An 18,943-nucleotide genomic window follows, 5' to 3' on the forward strand; every position below is an offset into this window, starting at 1 on the left:
CGCGCTCCCCACGCCGCCGAGGAGGCGTCGAGCGAGGATGAGGAGGAGGAAGAGGTGCAGGCCATGCAGAGCTTCAGCGCCACGCAGCAGAGCGAGGCCGAGCCCAGCCAGCAGTGAGCTTCACCCCAAAATTTTTTTTTTTTTTGGGGGGGGGGGGGGGGGCGCACGCGTAACGGGGCCGAAGCCCTTATTTTGGTGCCCCCCCCGTGTTGTTTTTAGGGTGGTGGGCACGGAGGAGCGCATCCCCATCCCGCTGATGGACTACATCCTCAATGTGGTGGGTTGGGGGGGTTTGGGGGGGGCACAGGGGGGATTTGGGGGGTTGGGGGGGCACGGGGGGCATTTGGGGGAGCAGAGGAGGGTTTTAGGGGGATTTGGGGGGGGTGCATGGGGGGTTTTGGGGGGCGCAAGGAGGATTTGAGGGGCGTGGGGGTTTGGGGGGATACAAGGGGGATTTTGGGGCATGTGGGGAGCATTTGGGGTGCATGTGAAGGTGTGGGGGGGCCAAAGGGAGGTTTTGGGGGGATATGGGAGGGTTTTGGGGGGCACAGGGGGGTTTTGGGGTGGGATTTGGGGGGATATGGGGGGTGTTTTGAGGGGGGCACGAGGGATTTGAGGGGCGTGGGGGGGTTTTGGGGGGGACACAAGGGGGATTTAGGGGACATGGGGGGGTTTGGGGGGACACAAGGGGGAGTTGGGGGGCGTGGGGGGGTTTGGGGGGCACAGGGGGGATCTGAGGGGTTCTAGGGGGGCACAAGGGGGATTTGTGGGGTGTGGGGGGGTTGGGGTATGGGGAGGGGGTTTGGGGGATGCGGAGGGGGGTTTTGAGGGGGACACGGGTTTAAGGGAATGGGGAGGGTTTTTTTATGGGAGGGGTTTTGGGGGGCATGGAGGGGGTTTGGGGGGCATGGAGGGGGTTTGGGGGGATGTGGAGGGGGTTGGGGGGATGGGAAGGGTTTCTTAGGGGGACTTGGAGGTTTTGGGGGGACGTGGATTTGGGGAATAGGAAGGGGTTTTGGGGGGGGGTCTTGGGGGGGACACAAGGGTTTCGGGTCATGGATTGGGGTTGGGAGATTAGGATTTTGGGGTGTCTTGGGGGGAATTTGGGGGAAACGGGGGTTTAGGGCAATAGGAAGGGGATTTTGGGGCCGGGCATAGAGGGGGGGATTTTGGGGGCCGCGGAGGGCTCTGGAGACCCCCCCCGACCCCCTTTTTTTTTGGTGTTTGCCCCCCCCCAGATGAAATTCGTGGAGTCGATCCTGAGCAACAACACGACGGACGACCACTGCCAGGAGTTCGTGGCGCAGCGGGGGCTGCGGCCCCTCGTCACCATCCTGGGGCTCCCCAACCTCCCCGTCGACTTCCCCACCTCGGCCGCCTGCCAGGCGGTGGCCGGCGTCTGCAAATCCATCCTGGTAGGGGTCGGGGGGGGCACGGGGGGGGCACGGACCCCCCGAGAGAAAATTGGGGGGTATTGGGGGGAGAGGGGAGTGGGGAGGGGGAAATAGGGTGTGGAGGGGGAGTAAATGATGGGAGGGGGGAATGGGGCGTGGGGGGATTAAATGAAAGGAGATGGGGAAAAATGGGGGGGGGGGAAATAAATACTGGGGGGGGGAAATAGGGTATGGGGGAAATGAATAACAGGAGAAGGGGAAATGGGGTATGGGGGAAATAAATACCTGGGGGGGGGAATAGGGTTTGGAGGGGGAATAAATATCGAGGGGGGAAATGGGGTGCAGGGGGGAATTAAATACCAGGAGATGGGGAAAAATGGGGTGTGGGGGAGAAATAAATACCGGGGGAAATAGGGTATGGGGGAAATAAATACCAGGAGATGGGGGAAAATGGGGTATGGGGGGGCAATAAATACCTGGGGGGGGAAATAGGGTATAGGAGGAGAATAAATAGTGAGGGGGGGAAATGGGGTGCAGAGGGGGAATTAAATACCAGGAGATGGGGAAAATGGGGTGTGGGGGGAAATAAACACTGGGGGGGGGGGGGGGAATGGGGTATTGGGGGGAAATAAATACCGGGGGAGGGGGAAATGGGGTATAGCAGGGGAATAAATAGTGGGGGGGGGGAATGGGGTGCAGGGGGGAATTAAATACCAGGAGATGGGGAAAATGGGGTGTGGGGGGAAATAAATAGCAGGAGGGGGGTAAAATAGGGTTTAGGGGGAAATAAATACCAGGAGATGGGGAAGTAGGGTTTGGGGGGGGGGAATAAACACCAGGGTGGGGGAAAAATAGGATTTGGGAGGACAATAAACACCAGGAAAGGGAAAAAATAAACACTGGGGGGGCAAATAGGGTATGGGGGAAAATAAATACCGGGATAAGGAGAAAAATAGGGCATGGGGGAGTAAATAATCACTGGGGTGGGGGAAAAGTAGAGTGGGGGGAATAAATGCTGGGGTGGGGGAAAAATGGGGTACAGGAGGAAAATAAATACCGGGAGGGGGGGTGAAAAATAGGGTAAGGGGGGAAATAAACACTTCTTGGGGGGGGGGGGGATAGAGGGAGGAAAATAAACGCTTTTGGAGGGGGGAAAATGGGGTACGGGAGGAAAATAAAGACTTTTTTTTGGAAAAATGGGGTAGGGGAGGAAAATAGACAGTTTTTGGGGGGGAAGAATAGGGTAGGGGAGGAGAATAAACGCTTTTTTGGGGGGAAAGATGAGGTAGGGGAGGAAAATAGACACTTTTTTTGGGGGGGAGATGGGGTGGGGGAGGAAAATAAAGACTTTTGGGGAGGGGAAATAGGGTATGGGAGGAAAATAAATATGTTTTTGGGTAGGGGAAATGAGGTAGTGGAGGAAAAGAGATGCTTTTTAGTGGGGTAGGGGAGGAGAGTAAATGCTTTGGGGGAGGGAAATAGGGTAGGGGAGGAAAATAAAGACTTTTAGTGGGGAAAGATGGGGTAGGGGAGGAAAATCAAATGTTTTTGGGGAGGGAAGTAGGGGAGGGGAGGAAAATCAGTGCTTTTTGGAGGGGAAAGATGAGGTAGGGGAGGAAAACAAAGACTTTTTTGGGGGGGGAGATGGGGTAGGGGAGGAAAATAAATGCTTTTGGGGAGGGAAATAGGATAGGGGAGGAAAATAAAGACTTTTTAGTGGGGAAAGATGGGGTAGGGGAGGAAAATAAAGACTTTTTGGGGGGAGATGGGGTAGGGGAGGAAAATAGACACTTTTTAGTGGGGAAAGATGGGGTAAGGGAGGAAAATAAACACTTTTTTGGGGGAGGAAGATGGGGTAGGGGAGGAAAACGCGTGCTGTTGGGGAGGGAAATAGGGTAGGGGAGGAAAATAAACCCCGCAAAAAGGAAAAATCAACCCCGGGGTTGGGCAGACGGGGGGTCCGGGAGGGCAGACGGGGGGTCCGGGAGGGCAGACGGGGGTTCCCCAGGGGCGCCGAGCCCCAGGCTGGGCTCCCAGCGGCCTTTTCCCTCGCAGACCCTGTCCCACGAGCCCAAGGTGCTGCAGGAGGGCCTGCTGCAGCTGGACGCCGTGCTGTCGGCGCTGGAGCCCCTGCACCGCCCCATCGAGGCGCCGGGGGCTCGGTGCTGCTGCGGGAGCTGGCGGGGGCCGGCAGCGTCCCCGACGCCACCCTCTCGGCCCAGGCCACCCCCTGCTGCACGCCCTGACGGCCGCCCACGCCTACATCATGATGTTCGTCCACACCTGCCGCGTGGGGCAGGTAGGCAGCGGGGCGGTGGGGTTTTGGGGGGAAAAAGGGGCGTTTTGGGCGCTCGCCGGCAGCCGTTTGTTTTTATTTTACATTTTTTTCGTGTTTTCAGAGCGAGATCCGGGCCATCTCGGTGAACCAGTGGGGCTCGCAGCTGGGGCTGAGCGTGCTGGGGAAGCTGAGCCAGCTGTACTGCTCGCTGGTGTGGGAGAGCACCGTGCTGCTGTCCCTCTGCACCCCAAATAGGTGGGGGGGGCACCCGGGAGGGGTCTGGGGGGGCAGGGGGTACCCGGGGAGGGGTCTGGGGGTGTCTGGGGGAGGCAGGGGGCACCCAGGAGGGGTTTGGGGGTGTCTGGGGGGCAGGGGGCACCCAGGAGGGGTCTGGGGGGCCCCCATCAGGGGTTTGGGGGGTGTCTGGGGGGGCAGGGGGCACCCAGGAGGGGTCTGGGGGTGTCTGGGGGGGTCAGGGGGCACCCAGGAGGGGTCTGGGGGGGTCTGGGGGTGTCTGGGGGGGCAGGGGGCACCCAGGAGGGGTCTGGGGGGTGTTTGGGGGGGCAGGGAGCACCCAGGAGGGGTTTGGGGGTGTTTGGGGGGCGGGGGGCACCCAGGAGGGGTCTGGGGGGTGTCAGGGAGAAGGGGGGGGCACTGCTGAAGTCCCCCAAATAACTGGAAGGAGGGGGGCTACTGGGTGCTGGGGGGGGGGGCTAGGACTTTGGGGGGGCTCTGGGGATGCACGGGAGGGATTTTGGGGTGCTGGGGGGGGGTGAGGACCCCCCTTGGGATATTTCCACCCCCCCCCCTTGGGCTACCTTCCCTACGGGATACCCCAGTGTCGGGCTCCGGGACCGGGTGCCGCAGCTCTGGGGGTCCCCTCCCCTGCCAATCCAGGGGGGCACCCCCGAATCTGGGGGCGCCCCCTTTGCTGGGGGGCACCCCCACTGACCCCCCACCCCCCTTTTTGTAGCCTCCCCCCGGCTGCGGGTCGGCCAGGCCGACATGCAGAAGCTGGTCCCCAAGGAGGAGAAAGCGGCCCCCAGCCCACCCCAAGGGGGCAAGCGAGCGGGTAAGCGGCCGGGGGGGGGCCGGGAGACCCCCACCCTTTATCGGGGGGGGGGTCCCAAACCTCCCCCAACCCCGTTGCAGAAGGCGAGGCTGAGGGGCCGGGCCCCGAGCCCCCACCCAGGGGCTGCTGGAGGGGATGGGGCTGGACAGCGAGGCGCTGGCCCCCATGGAGACGGACGAGCCCAGCGCCGCCGACCCTAAAGGCAAAGCCAAAATCACCCCCGCCATGGCCGCCCGCATCAAGCAGATCAAGCCCCTGCTGTCGGGTGAGCCCCCCCCACGCCCTGGGGGTCCCCGATATCCAGGGGGGTCCCCGATATCGAGGGAGGGCTCCCCGATATCGAGGGGAGGTCCCCGCGGCCCTATAGCGCGAGGTTTTGGGGCACGGCGTGGAGGGGGAGGTACTGGGGGAGGTTTGGGGTCTCAGGGTGGTGGGGGGCACTGTGGGGTCCTCTGTTATGGGGGGAAGTAGAGACTGGGGGGTCCCCAAAATGGGGTAGAGGGGGGAGGCAAGGGACTGGGGTTTCTCTTGGGGAGAGGAGACCTTGGGGTCCCCAAAAATGAAGGGGGAGCCCAGATTTTGGGGTACAACTCAGTTGAGGTCAACGAGGGCTCACCATAGGGGGGTTTGGGGCTGAGAGGAGACCCTGGGGTCCCCAAAAATGAAGGGGTGGAGCCCAGATTTTGGGGTACAGCTCAATGGAGGTCAGTAGGGGCTCACCGGGGGGGGGTTTGGGGGTGGAGAGGAGACCCTGGGGTCCCCAAAAATGAAAGGAGGGAGCCCAGATTTTGGAGTGTCTCTTAGGGGAGGTCAATAAGAGCTTGATTTTGGGGTCTTGGGGGTGGAGAGGAGACCCTGGGGTCCCCAATAAAGAAGGGGGAACCCAACTTTTGGGGTACAACTCAATTGAGGTCAACAAGGGCTCACCGGCGGGGGGTTTGGGATGGAGAGGAGACCCGGGGGTCCCCAAAAATAAAGGGGGGAGCCCAGATTTTGGGGTACAGCTCAACTGGGGCCAACAAAGGCTCGCCGTAGGGGGTTTTGGGGTGGAGAGGAGACCTGGGGGTCCCTAAAAATAAAGGGGGGAGCCCAGATTTTGGGGTACAGCTCAACTGGGGCCAACAAAGGCTCGCCGAAGGGGGTTTTGGGGTGGAGAGGAGACCCGGGGGGCACCCCCAGCCAACGCTGCCCTGTCTTCCCCCTGGCCCGCAGCCTCGTCACGCTTGGGCCGGGCGCTGGCCGAGCTCTTCGGGCTGCTGGTGAAGCTGTGCGTGGGCTCGCCGGTGCGGCAGCGCCGCAGCCACCACGCCGCCAGCGCCGCGCCCGCCCCCACGCCCGCCGCCCGCGCCACCGCCTCCGCCCTCACCAAGCTGCTGACCAAGGGGCTCAGCTGGCAGCCGCCCCCTACACCCCCACCCCCGCTTCCGGTGAGCCTGGGGGGGCGGGGCCGGAGGGGGGTGGGGTCAAGGGAAGGGGCGGGGCTTGGGTTCGAGGGGGCGGGGTCACTGGAAGGGGTGGGGCTTGGGTGGGTGAGGTTGGGGAAGGGGTGGGGTCAAGGGAAGGGTTGAGTGTTGGGTTGGAGGAAGGGGTGGAGTCAATGGGAAGGGGCGGGGCTTGAGTGGGTGGGGTTCAAGGGAAGGGGCGGGGCTTGAGTGGGTGGAGTCAATGGAAGGGGCGGGGCTTGGGTGGGTGGGGTTGGGGAAGGGGTGGGGTCAAGGGAAGGGTTGAACGTTGGGTTGGTGGAACAGGTGGGGTCAATGGGAAGGGGCGGGGCTTGAGTGGGTGGGGGTCAAGGGAAGGGGGCGGGGCTTGAGTGGGTGGAGTCAATGGAAGGGGTGGGGCGTGGGTGGGGTGGGGGAAGGGGTGGGGTCAATGGAAGGGTTGAGCATTGGGTTGGGGAAGGGGCGGGGCTTGAGTGGGTGGAGTCAATGGAAGGGGTGGGGCTTGGGTGGGTGGGGTTCAAGGGAAGGGGCGGGGCTTGGGTGGGTGGGGTTGGGGAAGGGGTGGGGTCAAGGGAAGGGTTGAGCTTGGGGTGGGGGTGATGGGTGGGGTTGGGTTGGTGGAAGGGGTGGAGGGGTGCATGGGGTGGGGGCCGAGCTTCACGCGGCTGCCCCTAGTGGCAAGGGATGGGTCCAATAGGGTGGGGCGGGGCTTGGGTGTGGTTGGTGGGCGTGGCTGGGGGGCGTGGCCTCACCTCCCCCCTCACCCCGCCCCCAGGCTGACGTTCTTCATCTGCTCGGTGGGCTTCACCTCCCCGATGCTGTTCGACGAGCGCAAGTTCCCCTACCACCTGATGCTGCAGAAGTTCCTCTGCTCCGGCGGCCACAACGCCCTCTTCGAGTGAGCCCCCGAACCCCCCGGGTCCCCCCCAAATCCTCCCCAGGGTCCCCCAAATCCTCCCCGCTCTTATTTTGGGGTGGGGGCTCCGCGACGCCCCTTTAACCCCCTCCATCCTCCCCTTTCTCCCCCAGGACCTTCAACTGGGCGCTCTCCATGGGGGGCAAGGTGCCGGTGGCCGAGGGGCTGGAGCACCCCGAGCTCCCCGACGGCACCGGGGAGTTCCTGGACGCGTGGCTGATGCTGGTGGAGAAGATGGTGAACCCCAGCACCGTGCTCGAGTCCCCCACGCCCTCCCCGCCAAGGCCCCCGGCCACGGGCAGCCCCACTTCAGCGCCCTGCGCTTCCTCGTCGTCACCCAGAAGGTCTGGGGGGGGCCCCGGGAAGGTTTGGGGGGGATCTGTAGTGGTTGGGGATGTCCTGTGGAGGTTTTGGGGGACCTGTAGAGGTTGGTGATGCCCCCAGGGAGGTTTTGGGGGACCCCACAGAGGTTTTCGGGGGTCCTGTAGAGGTTGGTGATGCCCCGCAGAGGTTTGGGGGGCTGTGAAGGTTTTTGGGGGGACCTGTAGAGGTTGGTTATGCCCCACAGAGGTTTTTGGGGGGACCTGTAGAGGTTGGTGATGTCCCATGGTGGTTTTGGGGGGGATCCGTAGAGGCTGGTGATGACCCCATGAGGGTTTTGGGGGTGCTGTGAAGGCTTTGGGGTGATCTGTAGTGTTTTGTGATGCCCCATGGAGCTTTTTGGGGGCCACACGGAGATTTTGGGGAGCCCTGGGGACTTGGTGAGGATGTTAAGGTCTTGAGGGGCCGTGGAAGGGACTTGGGGTCTTGTTTAGGAGATTTTGGGGGGCACACAGAGAGGATGCAGGGGACTGCAGGGACTTGAGGAGCCGTGGAAGGGATTTGGGATCTCATTTAGGAGATTTTGGGGGGCACACCTAGGGGATAAAGGGGACCGCAAGGACACGAGGAGCCACGGAGGGGATTTGGGGTCCCGTTTAGGAGATTTTGGGGATCCCTGTCAACGTGGGGAGGACCCGAACAGGACACAAAAATCCCGCAAAACCTCAAGACCCCGCCAAAGAGCCCAATCGGCCCCTCGACACCTCGCGCCGCGGGGAACGTGGGGTCCCCCCAGGCCCCCGATAACCCACTTTTTTGGGTTTTTTTGCCCCCGTTCAGGCAGCCTTCACCTGCATCAAGCAGCTGTGGAACCGGCGCCCGCTGAAGGTGTACGGGGGCCGCATGGCCGAGTCGATGCTGGCCATCCTGTGCCACATCCTGCGGGGCGAGCCCCTCATCCGCGAGCGCCTGGGCCGGGAGCGCGAGGGGCCGCGGGGCGAGGAGGAGGCGGGCGGCGAGGAAGGGGGCCCCGCCGCGAGCCCCAGGTCAACCAGCAGCAGCTGCAGCAGGTGGGAGCCCGGAAACGGGGGGGGCTTCTTGTGGCGCCCCCGACCCTTTCCTTTTTCCTTTTCCCCTAAAACCCCCCATTTTCCCTTTCTTTCCCCTAAAACCCCCTTTTTCCCTTTCTTTCCCCTAAAACCCCTTTTTCCCTTTCTTTCCCCTAAAACGCCCTTTTTCCCTTTCCCCCCCAAAACCCCCTTTTTTCCTTTTTTTCCCCTAAAACCCCCTTTTTTCCTTTCCCCTAAACCTCCCTTTTTTCCTTTCTTTTCCCTAAAACCCCCCTTTTTTCCTTTCTTTCCCCCAAAACCCCCTTTTTCCCTTTCTTTCCCCCAAAACCCCCTTTTTCCCTTTCTTTCCCCCAAAACCCCTTTTTCCCTTTCTTTCCCCCAAAACCCCCTTTTTCCCTTTCTTTCCCCCAAAACCCCTTTTTCCCTTTCTTTCCCCCAAAACCCCCTTTTTCCCTTTCTTTCCCCCAAAACCCCTTTTTCCCTTTCTTTCCCCCAAAACCCCTTTTTCCCTTTCTTTCCCCCAAAACCCCCTTTTTCCCTTTCTTTCCCCCAAAACCCCTTTTTCCCTTTCTTTCCCCTAAAACCCCCTTTTTCCCTTTCTTTCCCCTAAAACGCCCTTTTTCCCTTTCCCCCCCCAAAACCCCCTTTTTTTCCTTTTTTTCCCCTAAAACCCCCTTTTTTCCTTTCCCCTAAACCTCCCTTTTTTCCTTTCTTTCCCCTAAAACCCCCCCTTTTTCCTTTCTTTCCCCAAAACCCCTTTTTCCCTTTCCCCCCCAAAACCCCCTTTTTCCCTTTCTTTCCCCCAAAACCCCCTTTTTCCCTTCCCCCCAAAACCCCTTTTTTTCCTTCCCCCCCCCCAAAACCCCCTTTTTTTCCTTTTCCCCCCCAAACCCCCTTTTTTCCTTATCCAAAACCCCTTTTCAATCCCTTTCTTCATCCTTTTATTTCCCCCAACCCTTTGGGCTCCCTATTTTTCCCCCCCAATCCCCCTCTCGATGCCCCCCAGCCCCTTTTAGCCCCCCAGCCCCTTTTAGCCCCCCCAGCCCCTTTTAGCCCCCCCGTGACCCTTTTTCCCCTCTCCCCCAGCTGATGGACATGGGCTTCTCCCGGGAGCACGCCATGGAGGCGCTGCTCAACACCAACACCATGGAGCAGGCGACCGAGTACCTGCTCACCCACCCCCTCCCCTCATGGGGGGCGTCGTGCGGGTAAGGACGGGGCGCGACCCCCCGAAAAGGGTCCCCAGCTCCGCCCCCAGCCCCTCACCCGCCCCCCCGGCCCCCAGGACCTCAGCATGTCGGAGGAGGACCAGATGATGCGCGCCATCGCCATGTCGCTGGGCCAGGACATCCCCATGGACCAGCGGGCCGAGTCCCCCGAGGTAACGGGGCCGGAGACCTGCGGGGTTTGGGGTGGGAGCCCCACGGCGCCGTCTTCCCCCCCCAGCACCCCCAGCACCCCCATTTCGCCCCTCGCTTCCCTCTTTTGTGTCCCCACGTCGTTATCTTGTCCCCCCATCCCGGTCTCGTGTCCCCCATCCCCATTTTGTGTCCCTAAATCCCCAGCTTGCCCTATACATCCCCGTTTTGTGTCCCTAAATCCCCAGCTTGCCCTATACGTCCCCATTTTGTGTCCCTACATCCCCAGCTTGCCCTACACGTCCCCGTTCTGTGTCCCCACAACCACAGCTTGCGTCTTAAGCCCCCGTTTTGTGTCCCTGCCCCCCATTTGGTGCCCTCACGTCCTCATTTTGTGTCCTCGCTTCCCTGTCTTGCCCCTTACGTCCCCATTTTGCATCCCCACATCCCCATCTCCCTTCTTACGTCCCCATTTTATGTCCCTCCGTCCCTGTTTTGCCCAATACACCCTCGTTTTGTGTCCCCACGTCTCCATCTTCACCATACGTCCTTGTTTTGTGTCCCCACATCCCTGTTTTATGTCCCCGTGTTCCCATTTTGAGTCCCACATCCCCATCTCGCCCAATACACCCCCATATTCTCTCCCCAAATCCCCGTTTTCTGTCCCCGCATCCTTATTTTGCTTCGTACATCCATATTTCTTGTCCCTACATCCACATTTTATGCCCCCGTGTCCTTGTTCTGTGTCCCCACGTCCCCATCTCACCCCGTATGCCCTCATTTTGTGTCCCTATGTCCCCATTTTGCCTTCCTAGTCCCTATCTTGCCCAATATGTCCCCGTTTTGCGTCCCATATCCCCACTTCACCCAGCACATCCTCATTTTGTGTCCACACATCCCTGTCTTGTGTCCCCACGTCCATGTCTCACCCCACGTGTCCCCATTTCGTGTCCCCCCATCCCTCTTTTACGTCCCCACGTCCTCACTTTGTATCCTACGTCCCCGTCTCACCCCACATATCCCCGTTATACGTCCACAAGTCCCCATTTCACCCCATATGCCCCCATTTTGCATCCCTGTGTCTCTATTCACATCCCCATGGCGTCCCACATCCCCATCTCACCCAATACATCTGTGTTTTGTGGCCCTATACACCCCATTTCGCCCCATACACCCCCATTTCATGTCCCCACGTCCCCGTCTCCCCCCAAAACCCCCATTTTCCACCCCCACGCCCTCCTCTCGCCCCATACACCCTTCTCACCTCCCCCTCTACATTTTACGTCCTCACCTAACCCCATACCTCCCCATTTTGCGTTCCCACGTCCCCACCTCCCCCAGTAACCCCCCGTTTTTCCTAATTTTTCGCTCACCCCCCTCGCCTCCCCCCGCCGCAGGAGGCCGCCTGCCGCAAGGAGGAGGAGGAGCGGCGTGCCCGCGAGCGCCAGGAGGAAGAGGAGGCCAAGTGCCTGGAGAAATTCGAGGGGGCCGAGCCGCTGGAGCCGGCCGAGCTGCTGGCCTTCACCGACACCATGCTGCCCGGCTGCTCCCAGCTCCTCGACGAGCTCCCCCGACACCGTCTACCGCGTCTGCGACCTCATCATGACGGCCGTCCAAGCGCAACGGGGCCGCCTATCGCGACTCCATCCTCAAGCAGGTCGTCAAACAGGTAACAAAAAAAAAAAAAAGGGGGCGGGGGGGGCTCCGCGACACCCCCGCGGCTCCTCTCCCCCCACCCAAGGGTCTTCCGGCGCCCCCCACCCCAACCCCGGTTGAATTTTTGAGGTGTGGGAAGCGGCCGACGTCCTCATCAAGGCGGCGCTGCCGCTCACCACCAGCGACACCAAGACGGTGTCGGAGTGGATCAGCCAGATGGCCACGCTGCCCCAAGCCTCCAACCTGGCCACCCGCATCCTGCTCCTCACCCTGCTCTTTGAGGTGAGTCTCTTTTTTGGGGGGGCAGTGCGTTTTGGGGCCCCCTAGCGCTTTTTGGGGCACCACGGGGCGTTAGGATGATGCACGACACGTTGCGAGCACTCCACCGTTGCGTCAACATTGGCGGTGTCTTCCCAAAGCCCTAAAATCCGGCTTTGTGAACCCAAACCTGGGGTTTTGGGGTGGAAAAGGGATTGGGGGTTTTGGAGGGGGGTCCCAACGCTTGGTGTCCCCCCTCAATCTGTACAGGAGCTGAAGCTGCCATGCATGTTAGGGTGACGCGCAACGCGTTGCGTCAACGTTGGCGGCGTCTTCCCAAAGCCCTAAAATCCAGCTTTGTGAACCCAAACCTGGGTTTTGGGGTTGAAAAGGGATTGGGGGTTTTGGAGGGGGGTCCCCAATGCCTGGTGCCCCCCCTCAATCTGTACAGGAGCTGAAGCTGCCATGCATATTAGGGTGACGCGCAACGTGTTGCGTCAACATTTGGCGGCGTCTTCCCAAAGCCCTAAAATCTGGCTTTGTGAACCCAAACCTGGGGTTTTGGGGTTGAAAAGGGATTGGGGGTTTTGGAGGGGGGTCCCCAATGCCTGGTGCCCCCCCTCGACCCGTGCAGGAGCTGAAGCTGCCGTGCGCCCGCGTGGTGGAGTCGAGCTGCGTGCTGGACGTCCTCATCAAGCTGCTGGAGGTGGTGCAGCCCTGCCTGCAAGCCGCCAAGGAGCACAAGGAGGTGCAGACCCCCAAGTAAGGACCCCCCGTATCCCCCCAGCCCCCCCAAATCCCTCAGCACCCCTCCTCAACCTCCTCTGTGTGTCCCCCCCAGGTGGATCACCCCCGTCCTGCTGCTCATCGACTTCTACGAGAAGACGGCCGTGTCCTCCAAGCGCAGGGCGCAGATGAATAAGGTGAGGGTGTCCGGGGGGGGTCCACGCGGCTTCGGGGGGGCACGTGGGAGTGCAAGGCCCTGGGGAGGGATTTGGGGCTTTTATTTTGATGGGGGGGTGGTACGGGACAACGTAGGGCTTTTATTTTAGCGGGGGGACGCAGGGATTTTATTTTGGGGGGTGTAAGGAATTTTGGGGGGGATATAAAGGATTTTGGGGGGGTATGAGGGGTTTTAGGGGGGATATAGGGGATTTTAGGGGGGATATAAGAGATTTAGGGGTATATAAGGGATTTTGGGGGGGTGCTATAGGGATTTTGGGGGGGGTTATAAGGCATTTTGGGGGAGTTATAAAGGATTTGGGGGGGGTTGAGGGGATATAAGTAGTATGGGGTTTGGGGGTGATATATTTTGGGAGGGAATTAGGGAAGTTTGGGGGGATATGATTATTTGGGGGGGGATATGGGTCTCGGGGAGGGATGTGGGCTTTGGGAGTAGGGATGTGGGGCTGGGGGGGAACACGGGGTCGTCTTGTTGGGGACAGGGAGTGCTGGAGTGCGGGACCCATCCCTGGGGGGCCCACAGAGAACCTCGGGGGGAGGATTTGGCATCACGGGGGTACGAGGGACGCTGGGGGGTACGAGGGACGCTGGGGGGCCCCCCCCGACCCCTCCAGAAGCGCAGCCCCCGTCCTACGGGCGCAGCGCCATCCGTGCCCCGCGGGGACGCCCCTACTGCGTCCCCCTTCCCTATCGCAGAGCCCCCTTAACCTACCGCGTCTCCCCCCATCCTTATCGTGCCCCCATCCTTATCGTGCCCCCCCCCTTTTTATCGTGCCCCCCCCAGTACCTGCAGGCCAACGGCAACAACTGGCGCTGGTTCGACGACCGCTCGGGGCGCTGGTGCAGCTACAGCGCCAGCAACAACAGCACCATCGACGCCGCCTGGCGCGCCGGCGAGACCAGCGTCCGCTTCACCGCCGGCCGCCGCCGCTACACCGTCCAGTTCACCACCATGGTGCAGGTACTGGGAGCGCTGGGAGAGGGCCCCGAGCCCCCTCAGGGCCTTGTCGCCCCCCCCCTCGGTCAACGTTTGCCCCCCCCGCGCCCCGTAAAGGTGAACGAGGAGACGGGGAACCGGCGCCCCGTGATGCTGACGCTGCTGCGAGCCCCCGGGCGGGCAAAGGCGGCGCGGCCGAGAGCGAGCGGGCGACCGAGGAGACCCCCGGACGGGCCAAGGAGGAGGCCGGAGGGGGTACGGGGGGCGCGGGGGGGCACGGTTTGATCGGGGGGGCGTGGGAGGTGAATGGGGGGGGGTTATGGGGCGGGGGGTGTAAGGGGGTGGGGGGGGGTGTAGTGGGGTTTGGGGGTGGGTTGGAGGCTGGGGGGTGGTTGTAGAAGGGGGGGGGTCCCAGGTTGTTGGGGGGGGGGTCCCAGGTTGTTGGGGGGGTGTCACAGGTTATTGGGGTGCAAGAGAGCCCCCTTATCCCTGTACCCTCCAGAGGGCAGTGGGGTCTTGCAGGGGGGTGATGAAGCCAGTGAGGGGTTTGGAGACCCTGGGGGGGTCCCAGAGGCAATGGGGGGGGGGTCCCAGGGTTTTAGGGGGCAAGAGTGACCCCCCCGATCCCTGTACCCCCAAACCTGGGGGGTCTGGGGCATATGGGGGGGGAAGTAGGGGGGACGTGGGGCTGGGGGAGGATGTGGAGGCCCTGGGAGGGGAGGAAGAAGAGGTCCGTATTTGGGGGGGGGGGGTCCCAGGATTTAGGGGAGGGGGGGCAAGAGTGAGCCCCTCTTTCTGCCCCCCTGCATGCAGGTGGGATACGGGGTTGGGGGGGGACGCGGGGGCGCTACAGGGGAAATCCCGGGGAGCTGGGAGGAGCAAGGCGGAGGCCGGGGGGGGGGGGGGGAGCAATTTGGAGTCCACGGGGGGTTCCCAGCTTACGGGGGGTTCCCCAGCTTATGGGGGGGGTCCCCAGCTTACGGGGGGGGCCACACAACCCCCATGTCCCCCCCTCCCCAGAACCCCCATCAGCAGAGGACGAAGCAGCCCCGGAGGGCGGCGCCGGCCCCGGCGGAGCCCCCGGCGGAGGCGGCGGCGGCGGCCTCGGAAGGCGGCGCGGAGGCCGGGGCGCGGAGGCCCCGGTGCGGGGCCTGGCGGAGGAAGCGGTGCCGGCGGTGCTGCGGGCGTGCGTCAGCATGCTGGGGGTCCCCGTGGACCCCGACACCCTGCACGCCACCCTGCGCCTCTGCCTGCGCCTCACCCGGCACCACAAGCACGCCCTGCTCTTCGCCGAGCTGCGCAGCACCCGCACCATCCTGGGCCTCACGCAGAGCTCCGGCTTCACCGGCTTCACCCCGCTCGTCACCCTCCTCTTCCGGCACATCATCGAGGACCCCTGCACCCTGCGGCACACCATGGAGAAGGTGCGGGGTTGAAACTGTAGGGGAAACGGCGGGGGGGGAGAGAGGGGGTGGCGGGGGGAGAGGGGGCGGGGGGATGGGGGATAGGGGGGTCTAGGGGGTATTGGGGTGAGGGGATGGGGGATAGGGGGGGTCTGGGGGGTATTGGGGTGAGGGGATGGGGGGATGTGGGGGTCTGGGGGGTATTGGGGTGAGGGGATGGGGGATAGGGGGGTCTGGGGGCATTGGGGTGAAGGGATGGGGGGTAGGGGGGTCTGGGGGGTATTGGGGTGAGGGGATGGGGGATGTGGGAGCTTGGGGGGTATTGGGGTGAGGGGATGGGGGATATGGGGGCTTGGGGGGTATTGGGGTGAGGGGATGGGGGATACGAGGGTCTGGGGGGCATTGGGGACAAGGGGATGGGGGATAGGGGGGTCTAGGGGGGTATGGGGGACGAGGGGATGAGGGTCTAGGGGGTATTGGGGTAAGGGGATGGGGGACATGGGGGTTTAGGGGGTGTTGGGGACGATGGCACGGGGGACGTTGGTGTTTGGGGACAAGGGGATGGGGGTCTGGGGGGCATTGGGGACAAGGGCATGGGGGATATGGGGATGGGGGGAAGGGGGACAGGGGGTGGGGGCCACGGGTGTTTGGGGACAAGGGGATGGGGGCCACGAGGGTCTGGGGGACATTAGGGGCCACCGAGGAACAAAGTGGAGGACACGAAGGTTTGGGGCCACGGGGGGCCGTGGGACCCTCGCCCCCGCGTCCCCCCCCATACCGGGTGTCCCCCCCAATACCGGGTGCCCCCCCCCCCAGGTCGTGCGCTCGGCAGCCACCAGCGGGGCCGGCAGCACCACCTCGGGGGTGGTCTCGGGCAGCCTGGGCTCGCGCGAGGTCAACTACATCCTGCGGGTGCTGGGGCCCGCCGCCTGCCGCAGCCCCCACGTCTTCACCGAGGTGGCCACCGGCTGCATCCGCATCGCCCTGCCCGCCCCCGCGGCTCCGGCACCGGTGAGGCTCCGGGGGGGGCAACCGCGGGGGTCCCCGGGGTGCCGGTGGGTCGGAAATGGGGGGTTTGGGGGTCCTTGGGGTTTTAAAGTGGGGGGTTTGGGGGTCCTTGGGGAGGTTTTGACCATCCTATAGGTCCCTGTAGCTCCAAATTTGGGGTTTTGAGGATCCTATAGGTCCCTGTAGCTCCAAATTTGGGGTTTTGGGGATCCTATAGGTCTCTGTGGCCCCACGTTTGGGGTTTTGAGGGTCCTATAGGTCCCTGTAGCTCCGCATTTGGGGTTTTGAGGATCCTAGAGGTCCCTGTGGCTCCGCATTTGGGGTTTTGGGTTCCTATAGGTCCCTGTAGCTCCAGGTTTGGGGGTCCTATAGGTCCCTGTAGCTCCAGGTTTGGGGGTCCTATAGGTCCCTGTAGCTCCAGGTTTGGGGGTCCTATAGGTCCCTGTAGCTCCGCATTTGGGGTTTCGAGGATCCTCCAGGCCCCTGTGACTCCAAATTCGGGGTCCTGGGCATTCCCGTGGCCCTAAACCAGGACTTTTGCGGCTCCTACGGCCCCCTGTGGCCCCGGGGGGGTGCCTGGGGAGGGAGGAGGATCCCATACCCCCCCCAATATTTAACCCCCCTTTTTCTCCCCCCCCAGCCTCGGACGACGAGTTCGAGAACCTGCGCATCAAGGGCCCCAACGCGGTGCAGCTGGTGAAGACGACGGCGGCCAAGCCCGCGGCGCTGCCCCCCATCCCCGAGCCCATCCGCGAGGTCATCTACGACATGCTCAACGCCCTGGCCGCCTACCACGCGCCCGACGAGGGTGCGCCCCGAAATCTGGGGGTCGGGGGGGTCCGGGGGGTCGGGGGGAGGGGAGGGAGTCGGGGGGAGGGGAATGGGGGAGAATTGGGGGTGGGGGGCGTGGGGAGAGGATGGGGGGCAGAGAATTGGGGGGAGGGGGGAGAGGGGGAGGGAATTTGGGGGGCAGAGAATTGGGGGTGCAATAGGAGAGATGGGAGAATTGGGGGTGCGAGGGGGGAGAGAATTGGGGGGCAGAGAAATGGGGGTGTAAGGGGGAGAGATGGGGGAGAGAATTTGGGGGGCAGAGAATTGGGGGTGCAACAGGAGAGAGATGAGGGGAGAGAATTGGGGGGCAGAGAATTGGGGGTGCAAGGAGGGAGAGAGATGGGGGAGAGAAATGGGGGGCACAAAGTGGGGAGAGAATTGGGGGGAGAGAATTTGGGGGGCACAAAGGGGGGAGAGAATTTGGGGGACAAAGAATTGGGGGCGTAAAGGGGGGAGAGAGCTGGGGGTGCAAGGGGGAGAGAGAGAGATGGGGAGAGGGAATTTGGGGGGCAGAGAATTGGGGGTGCAACAGGGGGGAGAGATGGGAGGCAGAGAATGGGGGTGCAGGGGGGAGAGAAATGGGGGGGAGAAATGGGGGGCACGAGGGGGAGAGGGTGGGGGCAGAGAATTGGGGGTGCAAGGGGGGAGAGATGGAGAGAATTTGGGGGGCAAGGGGGAGAGAATTGGGGGAGAGAAATGGGGAGAAAAATGGGGGTGCAAGGGGGAGGGAGATGGGGGAGAGAATTCAGGGGCAGAGAATTGGGGGGCACAAAGGGGGGAGAGAATTTGGGGGGACAGAATTGGGGGTGTGCAAGGGGGAGAGAATTTGGGGGGGGAGCATTGGGGTGCAAGGGAGAAAGAAATCGGGGGAGAATTCGGAGGGAGAGAAATGGGGGGAGAAAATTGGGGGGTGCAAGGGGGGAGAGGATTGGGGGCACAAGGAGGGAGAGAATTAGAGGAAGAATTTGGGGGGGAGAGAATTTGGGGGGGAGAATTTGGGGGTGCGAAGAAGGGGGAGAGGATTGGGGGACACGAGGAGGAGGGAGAGGATGGGGGGAATATGGGAGAGAGAATTGGGGGGGGGCAAGAATTGGGGGGCATTGGGGAGGAACTGGGGGGCTGATGGGGGGGCATTGGGGAGGAATTGGGGGGCTCACGGGGGGGCATTGGGGTGCCCCTCCGGGGCAGACCCGGGCGCACGTGGGCTGGAGAATTTGGGGTGTTCATAGGGCACGGACACCCAGGGGGTGCTCCCGGGGGGGGGGAATCGGCCGGGTAACAGCACCCAGGGCGCCCCCAGCCGTCTCGGGGGGTCCCTCACCCCCTGCCCCCCCCCCCCCCCCCCCAAATTTCCCGCAGGGGACAAGGGGGACCCCAAGGCGGTGGTGCCCAGCGAGGTGAGCCAGCTGCTGAGCGACATCGGGGACGACATGTACCAGCAGTACCGCAGCCTGACGCGCCAGCCCCCGACTTCGACCCCCCCGCCGGCTTCGCCATCAACGTCAGTGGGGTCTGGGGGGGGGCTTTTGGGGGGGGGGGGGGGGGGAAGGAGAGGGGTTTTGGGGGCGCAGGGGGCACCCCGAGTCTGAGCGTCACCCCACGTCCCGCAGGCTCAGGTGTTCGGGGCCGACGGAGCCGCTGCGGAGACGCCGCCGTCGGGGACGCCCCAAGGAGAAGGTGCCCCATAACGCTGCCCCCCGCGTCCCCCGTGTCCCCCATCCCCCTAAACCCCCTGATGTCCCCACCACGTCCCCCTCCACCTCCCCAAGTCCCCTGACGCCCCCTCCCCGTCCCCGAGCCCCCCAACGTTTCCCCAATGTCCCCCCCACGTCCCTGAGCCCCCCAATGTCCCCACCACATCCCCTCCACGTCCCCAAGCCCCGTAACGCCCCCTCCATGTCCCCTCCACGTCCCCAAGGCCCCCAACGCCCCCCGAAGCCCCTTCCTGTCCCCTCGACCCCCCAACACCCCCTCCACGTCCCCTTGCCCCATCCCCAAGCCCCCCAACGTTCCCCCAACATCCCCTCCCCGTCCCC

General features: G+C 63.0%; 1 protein-coding gene across 1 annotated transcript in view; it reads left to right on the plus strand.

Moving 5' to 3' along the window:
• The window catches only part of HUWE1 (HECT, UBA and WWE domain containing E3 ubiquitin protein ligase 1), a 67,202-nt gene that overhangs the window by 12,674 nt on the left and 35,585 nt on the right, over positions 1-18,943 (plus strand). The window contains 36 exon segments of the mRNA XM_066984585.1: positions 2-113; positions 220-277; positions 1,239-1,415; positions 3,450-3,546; positions 3,549-3,623; positions 3,626-3,693; positions 3,794-3,927; positions 4,646-4,657; positions 4,659-4,762; positions 4,839-5,009; positions 5,957-6,158; positions 6,160-6,171; positions 6,962-7,084; positions 7,216-7,361; positions 7,364-7,446; positions 8,264-8,450; positions 8,453-8,493; positions 9,580-9,670; positions 9,673-9,701; positions 9,779-9,874; positions 11,249-11,419; positions 11,421-11,465; positions 11,467-11,520; positions 11,637-11,789; positions 12,400-12,527; positions 12,607-12,688; positions 13,513-13,689; positions 13,783-13,920; positions 14,188-14,203; positions 14,686-15,089; positions 15,885-16,056; positions 16,059-16,079; positions 16,717-16,884; positions 18,267-18,368; positions 18,371-18,408; positions 18,518-18,584. Coding sequence (XP_066840686.1) covers positions 2-113; positions 220-277; positions 1,239-1,415; positions 3,450-3,546; positions 3,549-3,623; positions 3,626-3,693; positions 3,794-3,927; positions 4,646-4,657; positions 4,659-4,762; positions 4,839-5,009; positions 5,957-6,158; positions 6,160-6,171; positions 6,962-7,084; positions 7,216-7,361; positions 7,364-7,446; positions 8,264-8,450; positions 8,453-8,493; positions 9,580-9,670; positions 9,673-9,701; positions 9,779-9,874; positions 11,249-11,419; positions 11,421-11,465; positions 11,467-11,520; positions 11,637-11,789; positions 12,400-12,527; positions 12,607-12,688; positions 13,513-13,689; positions 13,783-13,920; positions 14,188-14,203; positions 14,686-15,089; positions 15,885-16,056; positions 16,059-16,079; positions 16,717-16,884; positions 18,267-18,368; positions 18,371-18,408; positions 18,518-18,584 — 3,954 coding nt within the window.

The sequence above is a fragment of the Anser cygnoides genome, chromosome 29, assembly GCF_040182565.1.
Source record: "Anser cygnoides isolate HZ-2024a breed goose chromosome 29, Taihu_goose_T2T_genome, whole genome shotgun sequence".
In the NCBI taxonomy this organism is placed as follows: Eukaryota; Metazoa; Chordata; class Aves; order Anseriformes; family Anatidae; genus Anser; species Anser cygnoides.